The sequence below is a fragment of the Lithobates pipiens genome, unplaced genomic scaffold (genome assembly GCF_037356315.1).
Source record: "Lithobates pipiens isolate NorthernLeopardFrog02 unplaced genomic scaffold, aLitPip1_a1.2 Scaffold_16, whole genome shotgun sequence".
NCBI classification, from domain to species: Eukaryota; Metazoa; Chordata; class Amphibia; order Anura; family Ranidae; genus Lithobates; species Lithobates pipiens.
The window spans coordinates 498,441,844-498,456,739 of NW_027507748.1; the positions used below are offsets into that span (position 1 = coordinate 498,441,844).

Here is a 14,896-nt window from a genome sequence, read left to right on the forward strand (position 1 = left end):
ATAAAAAATGTCACTTGTCCGCTGCAATGTCGCAGTCCTGCTAAAGATCTCGGCTATTACTCGTAAAAGATAATAAAAATACCATAAATCGTTCCCCTATTTTTTTAAACTTTAACTTTTCACATACCAATCAATATATGCTTATTGCCGTGTTTTTTTTTTTTTTTTTTTTTTTGTTTACAAAACCATGTAAAATGCATATTGGCCTGATGAATTTTTTTCACTTTTTTTGGGGGATATTATAGCAAAAAATTATTTCAAAATCGTGGCGTGTGTTTTTTTTCTTAAAGTTGCAGAGGTCATAAAATGCAACAGAGGGAGGGGGGAGGATTTTGTTTGGATACAACGTTGCATGACTGCGCAATTGTCAGACGCAGTGCCGTATCTCAAAAATGTGCTGGTCATTAAGGTGGAAAATCTTCCAGGGCTGAAGTGGTTAAAAGAGCACCTGTCATTTTAGATCCATCATGGCAGTGCCTCTTAGCAGGCATCCACTCGCATCCTGTTGCCGCCACCTTGTGTCACTACCGCATCATCAGCCATCCCATTAAAGTGAATGGGGCTGTCAGTGAGTCAACAGCGGGTCAAAGGGGGAGCCGTTGCGTGACAGATGCTCTATAAAAATTGATTTAAAGCGAGCCTTTTTACTAGTGATTTTAAATCCAATCCATCCTGAGAATAAGTGTAATGAGCTCATTGGTGAGCTTGCCTGTAAAATTAAAGCGGAGTTTAACCTTGAATTTTTTTTTTTTTTTTTTTTTCATAATCTGACTCTAAACCTATAAAAAAAATAAAAAAAAATTTGGAGGATTTTTTTTTTTAACTACATACTAGAATCGTGCTGCTATGTAGTCCTCTTAATCAGCACTTCGCCACTTCTTCCCTCGCCTGTGCTCCTGGGAAATGTTTTGTCCTTTCCCAGGAGTCTGTGGGCAGTACTGTGATCAAAAATTGCATTATTCCCTGGCAAGAAATTATGTAATTTAGGGCAGATCACAGCACCTAGATGTATTTGTTGCCATAATGGACCTTCCTCTGTCGTCGCCCGTTGTGACAATTTTAGAAACAATGGGTGCTATGGCTGCCGATGAATCGTGTGTGTGTGTGTGTGTGTGTGCGCAAGATCGAGAGGTGCTGGTTTCCCAGCATGCACCTCTCCTATGCTTATCCCAGAAGAGTTATTGCTTGGGTTTCACATGTCCACAATCATGATGGAAACGGCCACACCAGGAGGGACAAACTTGTGTTAAAATTATATCTTGGCAATATCCATTATTAACAATGTATAAAATTTATTTTAATTTTTTTTATAATGAAGGAGCAATTAAGTGTCCGGATCTCCACTTTTAAGTGGGGACAGGTATACCTGATCCTCTGCTCAAAGTGGGTGAGTGGAACAAAGATATGTATAAATTAGAGTTAAGAGATCAAAGAGGGAAAAGGACATGAGGGATAAGTAAAAGAAGGTACAGACCAAAGTTCAGCAGGTAGAACAAGGATAGTGATGGTGTGAGGGGAGGAAGGAGAGGTGGAATTGATTTCATACAGACTGCTATAATCCATTAATATTGTAGATTACGCTAGGTAGGGTCCATCAACATAGGCTTATTAATGGCCCATGGAGACCCAACCTTTAGCAAAGCCGGTGCTGGTGTCAAACTAGAAGGCTTCTCATTAATCACAAACCCATGCAGTCGAGTCGTAAAAGGAAATATTTCAGATTGGTCGTGCAGAAGCAACTATTGATTTGTTAATGGGTGAGTAATAGAGTAGACAAATACCTTGGATCAAAAGGTAATGACAAGGTCATGTCCACCAAATATGTTTGACATTGCCAACCTCAATTCAGCAACTAAAGCATTTGTTGGGGTCTTAAGGATGTTTAAATGGGTTGTCTTGGATGGAGCTAAATATCACTGGTTTCAAGAGAGGTGGAAGAGCTTTTAGAAATGCTTAGCAAGATTGAAGACCAATCCTCCCTAGATGTGTAGGCTTGCTTAACTTGTTGCCATTTTCCAACCTAGGAATGATCTTTGGTGGATGAAAGACCTTTAGTATGAGAATATAAAGTAGAGATTAGTTTAGGAGTGCAAGCATTGTTGAGGTAGATGTTCCTTAAATTAAGTGATTGGAATTTGAAGTAAGGGGCGAGAAATCTAAGCAAATACCTGATTTGTATGCATCTAAATATTTGAGATGATTCTGGAACAGGTCCCTTAGTCTCCAATGAAATGAGATCTGAAAAATGTAAGTGTGTATATATTTGTTTTAGTTATTATCCACCAACCACTTTAAGGCATCCAGAATTTCCAGTGCTGGTGGAAACTTTAGGTTATCCAGTAATGTAGACAAGGGTAGCTCAAATGTGATTTTAAGCTTTTAATATCCTGAGTTTCAGGTCTTCAAGGTGTGAAAGTGATGAGGGACCCAAGGTGGGGTGCTAATGGTAACAGTAGTTAAGGATATCAAGAAAGCCCACCAAAAAGGGGTCCTTTAAGTTTTGTGTACAGTTTCCATATGGGTAGCATGAGCTGTCTAGTAGTAGGAAGCCCTGTTTCACTTTTGTGGATGGATAGTTTTTCTAGAAATGCAGGTCAGTTTTGTGTTTTCACTGTCCCAGTCAAAGTGGGGAGGAGACCTCCAAGTGAAACAAACTTTAGCAGAAAAGTAACGGGTCCCCATGCAAGCCAGGAAGGGCTGTGCTTGTGTCAGCTGTGCTTGAAACCTAGCATTGGATAGACAAATTCAAATCCTTTTGGAAGGTAAAATGACTGTATTTGCAACCACTTTAAAGCTGAACCTCAGGCAGCTAAAATACAAAAACCCTTACGTATACCCAGTAAAGTAACTGGCCTCAGGTGATAGAGATGAAGCAAATTGTTCTACATAAGTTGTACATGTTTATCTACAGTCTTCTCAGCTGTTAAAAGTCCAGAATTTATAAATTTGATTGTTCAGAAAGAGGACAGAGCCCCCTCCCCGCACACAGGAATAGCACTGAGGCTGTCAATCAGCTGGAGCTCCCTCCCCCCTGTCACTTTCTTTCCTCTTGGTGTCAGAAAAACTTGTCAGAAGCTGATGGCTGAGGAAGTAAGCCACTGAAATTAGTTAGTGCTGTTGAGACAAGCACACACTATAGAGCTATGTGCTTACTGCATGCCTCAGATGGCACATGGCATATTATAAGTATTACTTTAAATATTCTGTTATGTCAATTTGGTCTAAATCGCACTTTTATTTATTTTTTTTTTTTCTCTTGTTGCAAAAGATGCAAATTGAACTACTATGGCTTATTTTTTTTTAATTTTTTTTTTCTGTTTGAGGATCTGATCTGTGGAAGCTGAACCCAAACAAGGCATGGACGGTTGCCTGTAGACCCCTACAGTTTACCATACCATACCATACCATGCCTTGTTCAGTGATGGTGGCCGTCTTTATAGTAACAGGGCTTTGCTTTCTCATGTCAAACCTGCCCACTGATTAATGATCAAGAAGACACAAGAGATTCAGAATGAACAGAGCCACAGCAGAAGCAAAGGAGACATGCACTGCAGATTGTCAGTTATAGCTTCCCCCTTTACAAGCAATGCAGTGCCTGCTATTCTCTCGTTTCCAGTGAGATTGCATAGCAGAAGAGGTAGCAGTGCCTCTCGCATTGCGTAAATGACTGAGTCAGACTCAGGAATGCCTAGGCATAGTCACATGGCAGGAAGTGCCCTGCTCATTTCTTATCTTACATCACAGGACAGAGCCATAGTAGTTACTATGTGGGTTATAGGCCAACTTCAGGTGATGGACTCTGGCTCACCCTAATACAGGAAGTCCACTCCCTATAGAATCCCTCCTACTACTGGGAGTACCTCTGTTTTTTTTTTTTTTTTTGCCAAGGTTTTGGTCACGAGTAAAGATGTGCTGTGCTCCACTGGAGCAATCCTTGCTGGGGTTCCCCATGCAGCCAGATCCATTCAAATTGTCTTTGGCCGAATTGAATGGTACCCGGGCCTCGTGTCCGAAGAAACAAGGTTTTGGTTGTAAATACTTCTCTTTTTAGAGAGATGGACCCTGGGATACAGTACTTTTGGTATTAAGGCCAAAAAGTTTTACTGGCAGTGGTGCTATTACAGGTGTAGGCTTGTGGGTTTCCCAGAGGTTCCCCAGCTCCTGAAGGTTTAACAGAACCCAGGGTGAAGATTGGGTCTGTTGGTTTTACCACAGAAAACCCTGCGGCGGGAAAGATAAGTGGAGTTTTCTAAGACTTGAATTTTCATATGAATGTCTCCTTTAATTTGGTGAATGTTGTCATGCCTATTTGTCACCACTGGGGGCTGTATAGAGCACATGCCTTCCCATGCTTCCTCAGAGATCACATTGTGTGTGACACAGCAGCTTCCTTTCTTCCAGCCGGCAGCAGATGACCTGTAAGTCTGGGGGGGGGGGGGGGCTTTCCTCTCCACCTGTGCTGTTTTGTCCCCCTTGTCACGAGAGAAGCAACAGGAGAGAAAAAAAAAGGCACGCCGTCCTACTCAGAGGCTTCCAGGCTCCCTCTTCGCCATTTTTCCCCCCTCGCTGTACGATCCAATAAGATCAGGAACGTGGTTTTTTTTTTTTTTTTTTTTTTTTTAGTGGGGCTGTAGGCAACAGAGGGCATTGGCATCCTCCAACGTCCAGCGCAGGGAAAGTATGTTTTCAAAGGCACCATTGTTACTGTTGCAAGCTGCGGAGGGACACAACAGCAAGAGGGGAATGAAAGAAGTTTAACACAGCAATCCTTTTTGACATGTTTACTATTGCATCAGGCTGAGCATTAATGGCAGCAGCAGGGCTGGACTATTACTCAAGCAGTGGATGTGTTCCTTCTGGTAGTACCTCTGCTTTCTGCATCGGGCTATGGTCTGGAGTGGGGGGGTGGTAAAAGAGCCTCGAAAAAGGGCTCTAGCAAGACTTCTACAGCCACCAGGAAGCCTAAAACCATCTTTAAGAAAATTGGTTTTGGCCGGTCAGTGAGCCATCAGGGATGTTGGGTGTTGCAGCTGCCCCTGTATCTTCATCTTCATCTTCATCTTCATCTTCATCTTCATCTTCATCTTCATCTTCATCTTCATCTTCATCTTCATCTTCATCTTCATCTTCATCTTCATCTTCATCTTCATCTTCATCTTCATCTTCATCTTCATCTTCATCTTCATCTTCATCTTCATCTTCATCTTCATCTTCATCTTCATCTTCTCCTCCAGAGTCAGTTGATGAGCCTACTTCTTGTTTGGGTAGGCTTTATGGAACCCAACCTATTCATGGTTTTCCTATCCATGCATTACTGAAAAAGCTTATGTATTCTGAGTGGGAGCACCCAGAAACCTTTTTTTTTTTTTTTCTCCAAAAAAGTTTTCTATGCTTTATCCTATGTAGGAAGAGTTTAATAAGAAATGGGGTATTCAAGCAATTGATGCTGCTATATCCTCTGTGCACAAGCTTGTGACTTGTCCTGTAGACAATGCTTAAATGCTGAAGGATCCAACAGATGAGATGGAATTTCTCTTATATTCACCGACCGGCACAGCTCCTCTATGCAACAAAATGGCTTGTCAGCCCTATCACTGGAGATGCTAGGCAAAGTTGTAACACAACACTTCAGAACTTTTAGTTCAGCCCAGGGGGCGGTCCCTAGGCTACAACCCCCACAGCCTGCCCTAGCAGACTCAATTTTTTTTTGTTTGCCTAGCGAAGGAGATGGACCTAGGAATCCTGCGGGCCCATAGGTCTGTGTTTGTTTTTTGTTTTTGATGCAGAAGCTTGGCTTTTTGCGCAAGATAGAAGATCACAGGATCATTCATCAACAGCCAGCAGGGTGACAGGCTGGTTCACTTATCCTTGTAGTCTCCCCAGTCTGGCCATCGAGCGTGTGCAGGTCGCAGTTATAGCTCGGCAGGCCATGACATACCTCAGCTCCAGAGGTGGTTGGTGAGCTTTATGCTCTGGGGCATGCATATGACCGGACTACTGATGTCTGCGTCACAGTATGCCGGGCCAGTAGTCTAACCTGTTCTGATCAGGAGCTGACTACCAAGGAATGTCTCCCAGCTCTTCAGGACTGGTAAGTACAGCTCTCCCTGTCTTGGCAGGGTGGAGCAGCTGGGCATTCCCTGGGAGGTCGATTTGGGGGGGCCCCCCTCTTCTCTCCCCTGTCCCTAACTCCCCTCTGATCTGGTCCCATTACTGTCCTTCACACATTTTTTGCACATTCAACCTGCAATTATACTCATATGTACACACAGACTGTACATGTGCTGAGCGTTGTGTGTGTGCGCACCCTGGACTCTCACCTGGGGGTTTAGCTGTGCTGGGTGCCTGGATCCTGCAGCTTAGTCCCGCTGGATGCTTGTGTAGTCTGCACCTGTGTTGGTGCAGCGCTGTCTGCCACATGTTCTCTCTAGCCTCTCATAGTGCTGATCAGCGGCCATTTTAAGTATGGGTAAGGGTTAGACGTGCTTCTGGCTTCAAGCGGCCATTTTCCTAGTGATTCTCTATTAGAACACTGGCGGCCATTTTCTTGTAGCCGGACCGCGTTTTTGTGCTCAAGCAGCATCCTGTTTGGTTATCAGAGCGCTGGGAGGTTTACCCTCTGGTTCTGGACGCGTGTGTCAGATCGCTCACCGATCATTCACCAATCGTGCGACCGGCCACCGACAGTTTTGCTATCTCTGCATCTGGGAGTGCTGGGGATCATCAGGCGTTGCGGTAATACAGCGCGGAACGGCTCAGGGTGGGAGGTGAGTGTTAAAAATAATTTTAAACACTTTATTTTTTGGTGGCAACACCAATTTAAGTACGTCTGTGACACGGCCCTGGATACTCTCCCTCTGTTATCCAGGGCTTCAGTGTCAGCTGTGGTGCTGAGGCGCCTGATTTGGCTAAAATGCTGGTCTGCTGACCAGGCATCCAAGCCCCGACGCATCTTCTCTTCCTTGGCGACCGGCTCTTTGGAGCCTCGTTGGATGACATTATTAACCACTTTCAGACCGGACCAATTTGCTGGTCAAAGACCAGACCACTTTTTGCGATTCGGCACTGCGTCGCTTTAACTGACAATTGCGCGGTCGTGCGACGTGGCTCCCAAACAAAATTGACGTCCTTTTTTTCCCACAAATAGAGCTTTCTTTTGGTGGTATTTGATCACCCCTGCGGTTTTTATTTTTTGCGCTATAAACAAAAATAGCGACAATTTTGAAAAAAACGCATTATTTTTTACTTTTTGTTATAATAAATATCCCCCAAAAATATATAAAAAAAACATTTTTTTCCCTCAATTTAGGCCGATACGTATTCTTCTACATATTTTTGGTAAAAAAAATCGCAATAAGCGATTATTGATTGGTTTGCGCAAAAGTTATAGCGTTTACAAAATAGGGATAGTTTTATGGCATTTTTATTAATAATTTTTTTTTTTTTTTTTACTAGTAATGGCGGCGATCTGCGATTTTTATTGTGACTGCGACATTGTCGGGGACCCATCGGACATTTTTGACACATTTTTGGGACCGTTGTCATTTATACAGTAATCACTGCTATATAAATGCAGTGATTCCTGTGTAAATGACACTGGCAGTGAAAGGGTTAACCTGTGGGTGGCAGTGTAGGGGTTAAGTGTTCCTAGGGGTGTGTTACTAACTGTGGGGGGGTTGGGCTTTCATTTAGTGTACACTGATCTCTGCTCCAATCACATGGAGCAGAGATCAGCGTCACTAGTTGCTAGGCAGAATGAGAAAATGTTGTTTATACAGCATTTCCTCCATTCCGCCGCTCCGTGAGACGATCGCGGGATGCCCGCGGCGATCGAGTCCGTGGGTCCCGCGACCGGACTCACGGAGGTCCTGACCAGCGCGGGAGCGCGCCGCCGGCGGCGCGCTCCCGATGGCACGGTGGCAACGAATATTGGACGTACATGTACGCCAATATGCCTGCCCGTGCCATGCTGTCGACGTACATCGTCGTGCGCTGGTCGGGAAGTGGTTAAAAATGCCACTGGTGGTAAGAGTACTCTACTCTCTCAGGCCAGGAAGGCTAAGGAGCCACCCCGCAGGCAAGTGTCCTTTTTCAGCTCACAATTGTCAAAACGTCCCCAACCCGACAGGACGCCCACGGACGGTCAAAACCGTCCCTGGAACCGCAAGCCTGCGAATAAAAGTGTTACCGGATGAAGGTTTGCCCCCACCCAGGTCTCGGGTGGGGGGGGGGGGGGGTCGCCTTTGGGAGTTTGCAGCCCGGTGGTCCTCCCGGTCATCCGACCAATGGGTCTGCGATCTGATTTCCACAGGCTACAAGATGGAGTTCCTCTCTTGGCCGCCAAACAGATTCTTCCCCCTCCAGCGTACCCGTATCCCCGGGTCGCCGGGAGGCCCTGTTGGGGCCTGTAAGGGACTTGCTGAATCGAGGGGTGATTGTACCTGGTTTTTCTAGAACGCTTCCAGGGATTCTACTCAAATCTGTTTGTGGTTCCCAAGAAGGAAGGGGTACATCCAATCTTGGACTTGAAAGCCCTCAATCACTTTGTAAAGGTGCAGAGGTTCAGGATGGAATCAGTTTGCTCAGTAGTCGTTGCGCTCCATCGGGACTCCCTGGGGTCCTTGGACATCCAGGATGCATACCTGCACATACCCATATGCCTTCGGCAACAAAAGTTTCTGCGTTTTTACAGTTGGAAGCCCATTACCAATTTGTGGCTCTAACTTTTTGGTCTGGCATCAGCCCCCCCGAGTCTTTACCAAGGTATTGGCTCCAGTATTGGCGTTGCTGAGACAACGTGAGATCACGCTCATGGGCTACCTGGAGGATCTCCTCCTGAGAGCATCTTCCACCTCTGAATTAGAGGAGGATGTGACGATCACCATGCAGACCCTGCAAGAATTTGGGTGGCTGTTGAACCTAAAAAAGTTGGTGATTGTGCCGTCCCAGCGTCTGGAGTACCTAGGTTTGCTGTTGGACTCCAGGGAAGCAGTTTTTTTTTTGTTTTTTTTTTTATCCCCTTCAGACAAATTGCAGACTCTCAGGTCCACGGTAAAACTGCCGATGAACTGCAAGTGGTTGTCGCTCCGCTTTTTGCATGCGAGTACTGGGGCTCATGGTAGCCTCCTTCAAGGCAGTACCTTACTCCCAGTTCCACACCAGAGTACTGCAGAAGGAGATTTTGTTAAAATGGGACAAGTCTCAGTTGTCCCTGGGTTGACAGATCCAGGTGAGCCAACCAGTCAGGGTCTCTGCTCTGGTGGATAAGCTGCCCGGTGATTCAGTCCAGAAAATCGTTCCTACCTCTGAAGTGGATGGTGGTCACTACGGACGCCAGTCTATCCGGCTGGGGTGGAGTGATGGGGGTTCAATTGACTCTGGGCCTCTGGTCGACGATAGAATCCGAGTTGCCGATCAATCTGCTCGAATTGAGCGATCAGGCTGTGTCTCCACTAGGGATGCACCGAATGCGTTTTTTGGTGCCGAAACCGTTACTGAAAATGAAAAATACACTAGGCCGAAAACCGATACCGAAACAGCACCGATACCGAAAATTACTTTTTTAAAAATATTTTTATACAGGAGGTGGTCAGAGACTGGGGGCATGGTACAGGAGGTGGTCAGAGACTGGGGGCATGGTACAGGAGGTGGTCAGAGACTGGAGGCATGGTACAGGAGGTGGTCAGAGACTGGGGGCATGGTACAGGAGGTGGTCAGAGACTGGGGGCATGGTACAGGAGGTGGTCAGAGACTGGGGGCATGGTACAGGAGGTGGTCAGAGACTGGGGGCATGGTACAGGAGGCATCCCCCATTGCAGCCAGTGTGTCCCATTTTGCAGCCAGCCTGTGCAGGGAAGAGAGCCGCCTCCCCGGCGCTGTGAATCACCGAGTCAGACAGGCCGCGCGCCGTCACACGCAGCCCCTCCCCCTTGTCCGGGCACTTTGATAGACAGATCATCCGTCCAATCCTGCGGATGATCTGTCTAAGTGCCCAGACAAGGGGGAGGGGCTGTGTGTGACGGCGCGCGGTCGGGAACACACAGCTATTGAAATGAAAGCTGTGATGTTCCCGGCGCTGTGATCAAACAGGAGGCGGCTCTCCTGCGCTATGCACCTCCATGATGGGCGTCACCAGGGGTGGGGGCGGAGCCCCAACCAGGCCACACCCCATTTTCAGCTCCATTATCGGCCGTTTTTCTCTTTCCGCAAATTGCCGAAAAGGGCATTTTCGGCCGATATGTTTTTTCGGTGGCCGAAATTTCGGTGCATCACTAGTCTCCACACATGGTCAGTGAGTCTTCAAGGGCGTCCGTTCAGGATTGAGTCAGACAACGCCATGGCGGTGGCATTCATAAATCACCAAGGGGAGAACAAGAAGCGCAGCCGCTGCTCGGGAGGTCGCTCGCATACTTCGGTGGGCAGAGCGACACGTTCTGGCCCTGTCGGCCATTTACACCCCGGGTGTGAAACTGGCAGGCGGACTGAGTCGACAGATGCTGGACCCAGGAGAATGGGCCTTGCATCCGGAGACATTCAGGCTGCTGTGCCTGAAGTGGGGAACACCAGATGTGGATCCATTGGCCTCCTGTCTCAATCAGAAGGTGCCAAGATTAGTGTCCAGGATGAGAGATCCATGGGCGGACACGTCAGACGCGCTGGTGGCCCCGTGGGATCAGTATAAGCTGATCTACGCCTTTCCTCCACTGAAATTGTTGCCACGTCTGCTTCGCAGAGTGGAGGCCTCAGATTGGCCTCAGTGTCCCTGGTACACAGATCTGGTGGCAGACGCTCCCTGGCGACTGCCCTTGCGAGAGGACATTCTGTCTCAAGGTCCGTTCCCCCCCCCCCCCCCCCCATCCTGCTTTACCATCGCTGGCTTTAACGGCATGGCTGTTGAGAGCCAGGTGTTGAGGAACCGGGGTCTGTCTGACTCGGTGATTCCCACTATGTTGAGGGCACGGAAATCTTCTAGGAAGATATACCATTGTACCTGGAAGGCTTACATCTCCATGTGTGAGAATGGTTGGCATCCACGTTCCTTTTCCATAGCAAGGATCCTGCTGTTTCTCCAGCGAGGAGTAGACCAGAGATTAGCATTGCGCAACATCAAGGGACAGATCTCAGCCCTGGCTGTCTTTTTTTTTTTTTTTTTTTTTTTTTTTTCCAATGACCCCTGGCATTGCACTCCTTAGTGGGTACCTTTTTGTTCTGGGGGTACGGCATGTAGTCCCTCTGGTGCGCCCACCGTTACCCCCATGGGATTTGAACCTGGTGTTGGCGCTTCAAAAACCGCCATTTGAGAATATCGGGGAGATTCCCCCGTTGACTCTTTCCCAGAAAGTGGTCTTTCTAGTGGCCATTACCTCGGCCAGGAGTGTTTCAGAATTGGCAGCCTTGTCTTGCAAGTCGACTTATCTGGTCATCCAGAGCGATAAGGTGGTGTTGCGTCCGCAACCATCTTTTCTACCGAAGGTGGTCTCGGCCTTTCAGATCAATGAGGACATTGTATTACCATTGTTGTGTCCTAAGCACCCCAAAGAGGTGGCCCTTCACGCTCTCAACGTGGTTAGGGCTCTGAAGGTGTACTTGTCTGCTATGGCTCCCTTTTCGGAAGTCAGACTCAATGTTTCGGTGGCTGGCCCAAAGAAGGGTATGGTGGTTTCGTCGGCCACCATTTCCAGGTGGATCAGACAGATTGTAGTACAAGCCTACACCTTGAAGGGGCAGGTGCCCCCCTTTCCGGTCACGGCCCACTGAACAAGGGCAATCGGAACGTCTTGGGCCTTCCGACACCAATCGTCGGTCGCTAAGGTGTGTAAGGCTGCGACCTGGTTGTCTGTCCATACGTTTACCAAGTTCTACAAGGTAGACATCAGTGCATCAGCTGAAGCCTGTTTTGGCCGCAAAGTTTTGCAGGCAGCTGTGTAGTTGCAATTGAATATGCAAGCTCGTTTTTCCTGGTTTTTCGATAAAAACGCAGTACTGTTATGTTTTATTGTTGCATTACTTCCGAAATATTCAATGGGCTCCTGCGCTTAAATGGGATTTGTGATTAATGTTCTAATTTGGTGGCTGCCGCAGGCACTTTCACGAGACACCAGCTCATGTATATAGACTAAAAGAAAAAATGGTGGTGCTGCGCTTCCAGAAAAATGGAACCTTACAAGAAAACGCTAGAGAGCTAATTGTTCAAATGGCAATATATCAGATGGTATATATTCAAACTAATATGGTAGAGGAGAGCTCTTCTCCCGGTGTGAAAATGATTCTATTGAGAGTGCTCGCAGCAGTGTGTACACAATAACTGTCACAATACAAGGTGCAATTTATACCTCTACAGCATAACAATAGTGCTGAGTGCAGTAATGCATATAAAACCACATACAGTGATCTTTAAGTCTATAAGTCAGACTTATACGGCAAAAAGTGCTGAGTGCATCAAAACAAAACCAAAGTGACTGAAATATAAACAATTACTAAGTAGGCACAAACTAGTGACAATAATTGGGTGCAAAAAATGCAAGCAAAGTGCTAGGTGTAACACAAAATATCAAAAACGCATAGAATTGGACTATAGACAAAACTCTATAAACAGAAAGTGCTGAGTGTATAAAATGGCAAAACTGGACTATATACAGCTGTTAACGACGTGAACACAGTCCCGTGATGATGTCACATATACATATAAAGTGATTCTGTGCTGAAAAAATGCATCAGAGGCTCTTCCTCCACATAGGTGATTCCATGCATAAGTGTGCACACTGGGTAAATTACCTTCCCTCTATATAAAGTATAGCGTATATGCAGCCTCCTCAAAGATGTACCAGGAGTCCCGTGGAAGCGGGTGGAAGGGGTGGGCCTCAGGGAGTCACTCGCAGATCTCCGTCAATATACACTTCATCTTTACTTCCGCAGTGTTGCGGTCTTGGGGATCACTCCTGTTGGGGATACCCAGTTATATGGTGGTGGTTTTTCACACACTGCTGTTTTTTGTGGGTTTAGTTTTACTAGTTACCACTTGCCATGGTGGATGAAGTTTTTATGCTGTTTTTCCCTCCCCTCGTTTGGCACTGCTTGGGGACTTCCCATTTTGTTAGAGAGGAGCTGTGTCGGTCAATGAATATGAGAAAATAGGATTTTTTTTTTTTCACTCGCCGTAAAATCCTTTTCTCTGTAATTCACTGACCGACACAGCACCCACCCCTCCTTTTTCTCTTTACGTTCTACTGCTTGACGTACTGAGTCTGCTAGGGCAGGCTGTGGGGGTTGTAGCTTAGGGACTGCCCCCCTGGTGGAACTGAAAGTTCTGAAGTGTTGTGTTACAACGTTGCCTAGTAATCTCCAGTGATGGGGCTGACAATCCATTTTGTTAGAGAGGAGCTGTGTCGGTCGGTGAATTACAGAGAAGGATTTTTTTACGGTGAGTACAAAAATTCCTATTTTTTTCTAGAGACATTCAAGACTAAGTACATTTCCAGGGAACTCTTTAGACACCATTAATGCTGTTGGATGTTTCCTGTAGGATAGCAAGCGTTCCCTTGTATTCAGGTCTGCTTTAAAGAGGAAGTAAACCCTGATGGGTATACTTCCTCTTTCATTCCCTGCAAAGGCAAAGCATAATGGACTACTATGCATCGCATAGTAGCCCATTATGTGTCACTTACCTGACACAGGAGCCAGCGAAGTCGCCACTGTCCCCTGTAGTCCGCCGCATCAATCTTGCTGGTGGCGTCTCGCAGCTCCGCCGCTGTCATTCGGCGAAGCCGCGATGACGTCACTCCCGCGCATGCGCACGGCAGTCGACAGGCGCGGCAGCTCCATTTTTGGAAATGCATGCGCTGTAGACAGCGGTGCCCGTTTTCGGGCAAATATCTCCTAAACCATATAGGTTTAGGAGATATTGCTTGGACCTACAGGTAAGCCTTAATCTAGGCTTACCTGTAGGTCAAAGTGGTTTGTAAGGGTTTACAACCACTTTAAGGAAAACTCTGCTCTTAATGTGCAGTTTTGGACATGTGATAGAAATAAGGTAAAATGCTTAGAATTGTGCAAGGTGCAAATGTTTATGCCCAATAAAATGCTGCACCTGCTTACTAGTAAAGCATGTTTTGCCTTGCTGATTTCCTGTGTCTTTGAAAATCTACCAGACCAGGATCTCAAACACTCACGGCAGCCTGATGTGGAACATTCACTGTTCGTGGAAATTGGGAGATCATGTGATATTTTGCTTGCTTTTATTTAAATTTTATTTTTTCTAGGGTAGTTTTGAAGAAACTTTTGTTGGCGATTTAATTTGTTTCTTTTTACTCAATGTGATACAAGCAATTTTTAACACGTCAACTTAAACAATGTTGGAGCAATGCGTCACTGCTGGTGACCTGTACATGATAAATTTAAACACTGGCTTCTTTATGTACAACTGCTTTAGCCAAGTCTGCTTATGTTTTTAATAACTGGGTCTCTGGTGCATGGAATTTTGAAACACTGCAAGTAATAGTGTGTATGTGACTTTTTTTTATTTTTATTTTTTTTATTTTTTTAGGCTGATAACCTGGAAAATGCTCTTTTTATTCCCGACCTCAAGCTCCACAGTAACCCTTCAGCATTCAATGTTTATTGCAATGTCCGTCACTGTGTCTTGGAATGGCAGAGGAAAGAAACCTCCCTTCTTTTATCCTCGAAGAACTCTGTGCAGAGTGGGGAGTCTGACAGCGATGAAGAGGAGGAGTCCAAAGAGCCACCTACTAAGCTTCCAAAGGTAAGTACTTCCAATGTTTGAGATTCACTTGTTAAATATTGCAGGTGCATTGACCAGTAGGGAGTGACTGTTCACATATACTTTGGAGAAGTCCAGCCAAAGCTTGTTTGTCCTCTCTGCTGACTTCAAGGATATCAG

The 14,896-nt window shown here is 46.1% G+C and overlaps 1 protein-coding gene across 16 annotated transcripts in view; it reads left to right on the plus strand.

Annotated features, from left to right (window-relative positions):
* Positions 1 to 14,896, plus strand: part of MYCBP2 (MYC binding protein 2) — a 399,577-nt gene that overhangs the window by 91,685 nt on the left and 292,996 nt on the right. For all 16 annotated transcript variants that reach the window (XM_077483080.1, XM_077483077.1, XM_077483078.1 and 13 more), the window contains exon 3: positions 14,543 to 14,758. In XM_077483080.1, the coding sequence (XP_077339206.1) occupies positions 14,543 to 14,758 (216 nt within the window). The remainder of the gene's footprint in view (positions 1 to 14,542; positions 14,759 to 14,896) is intronic.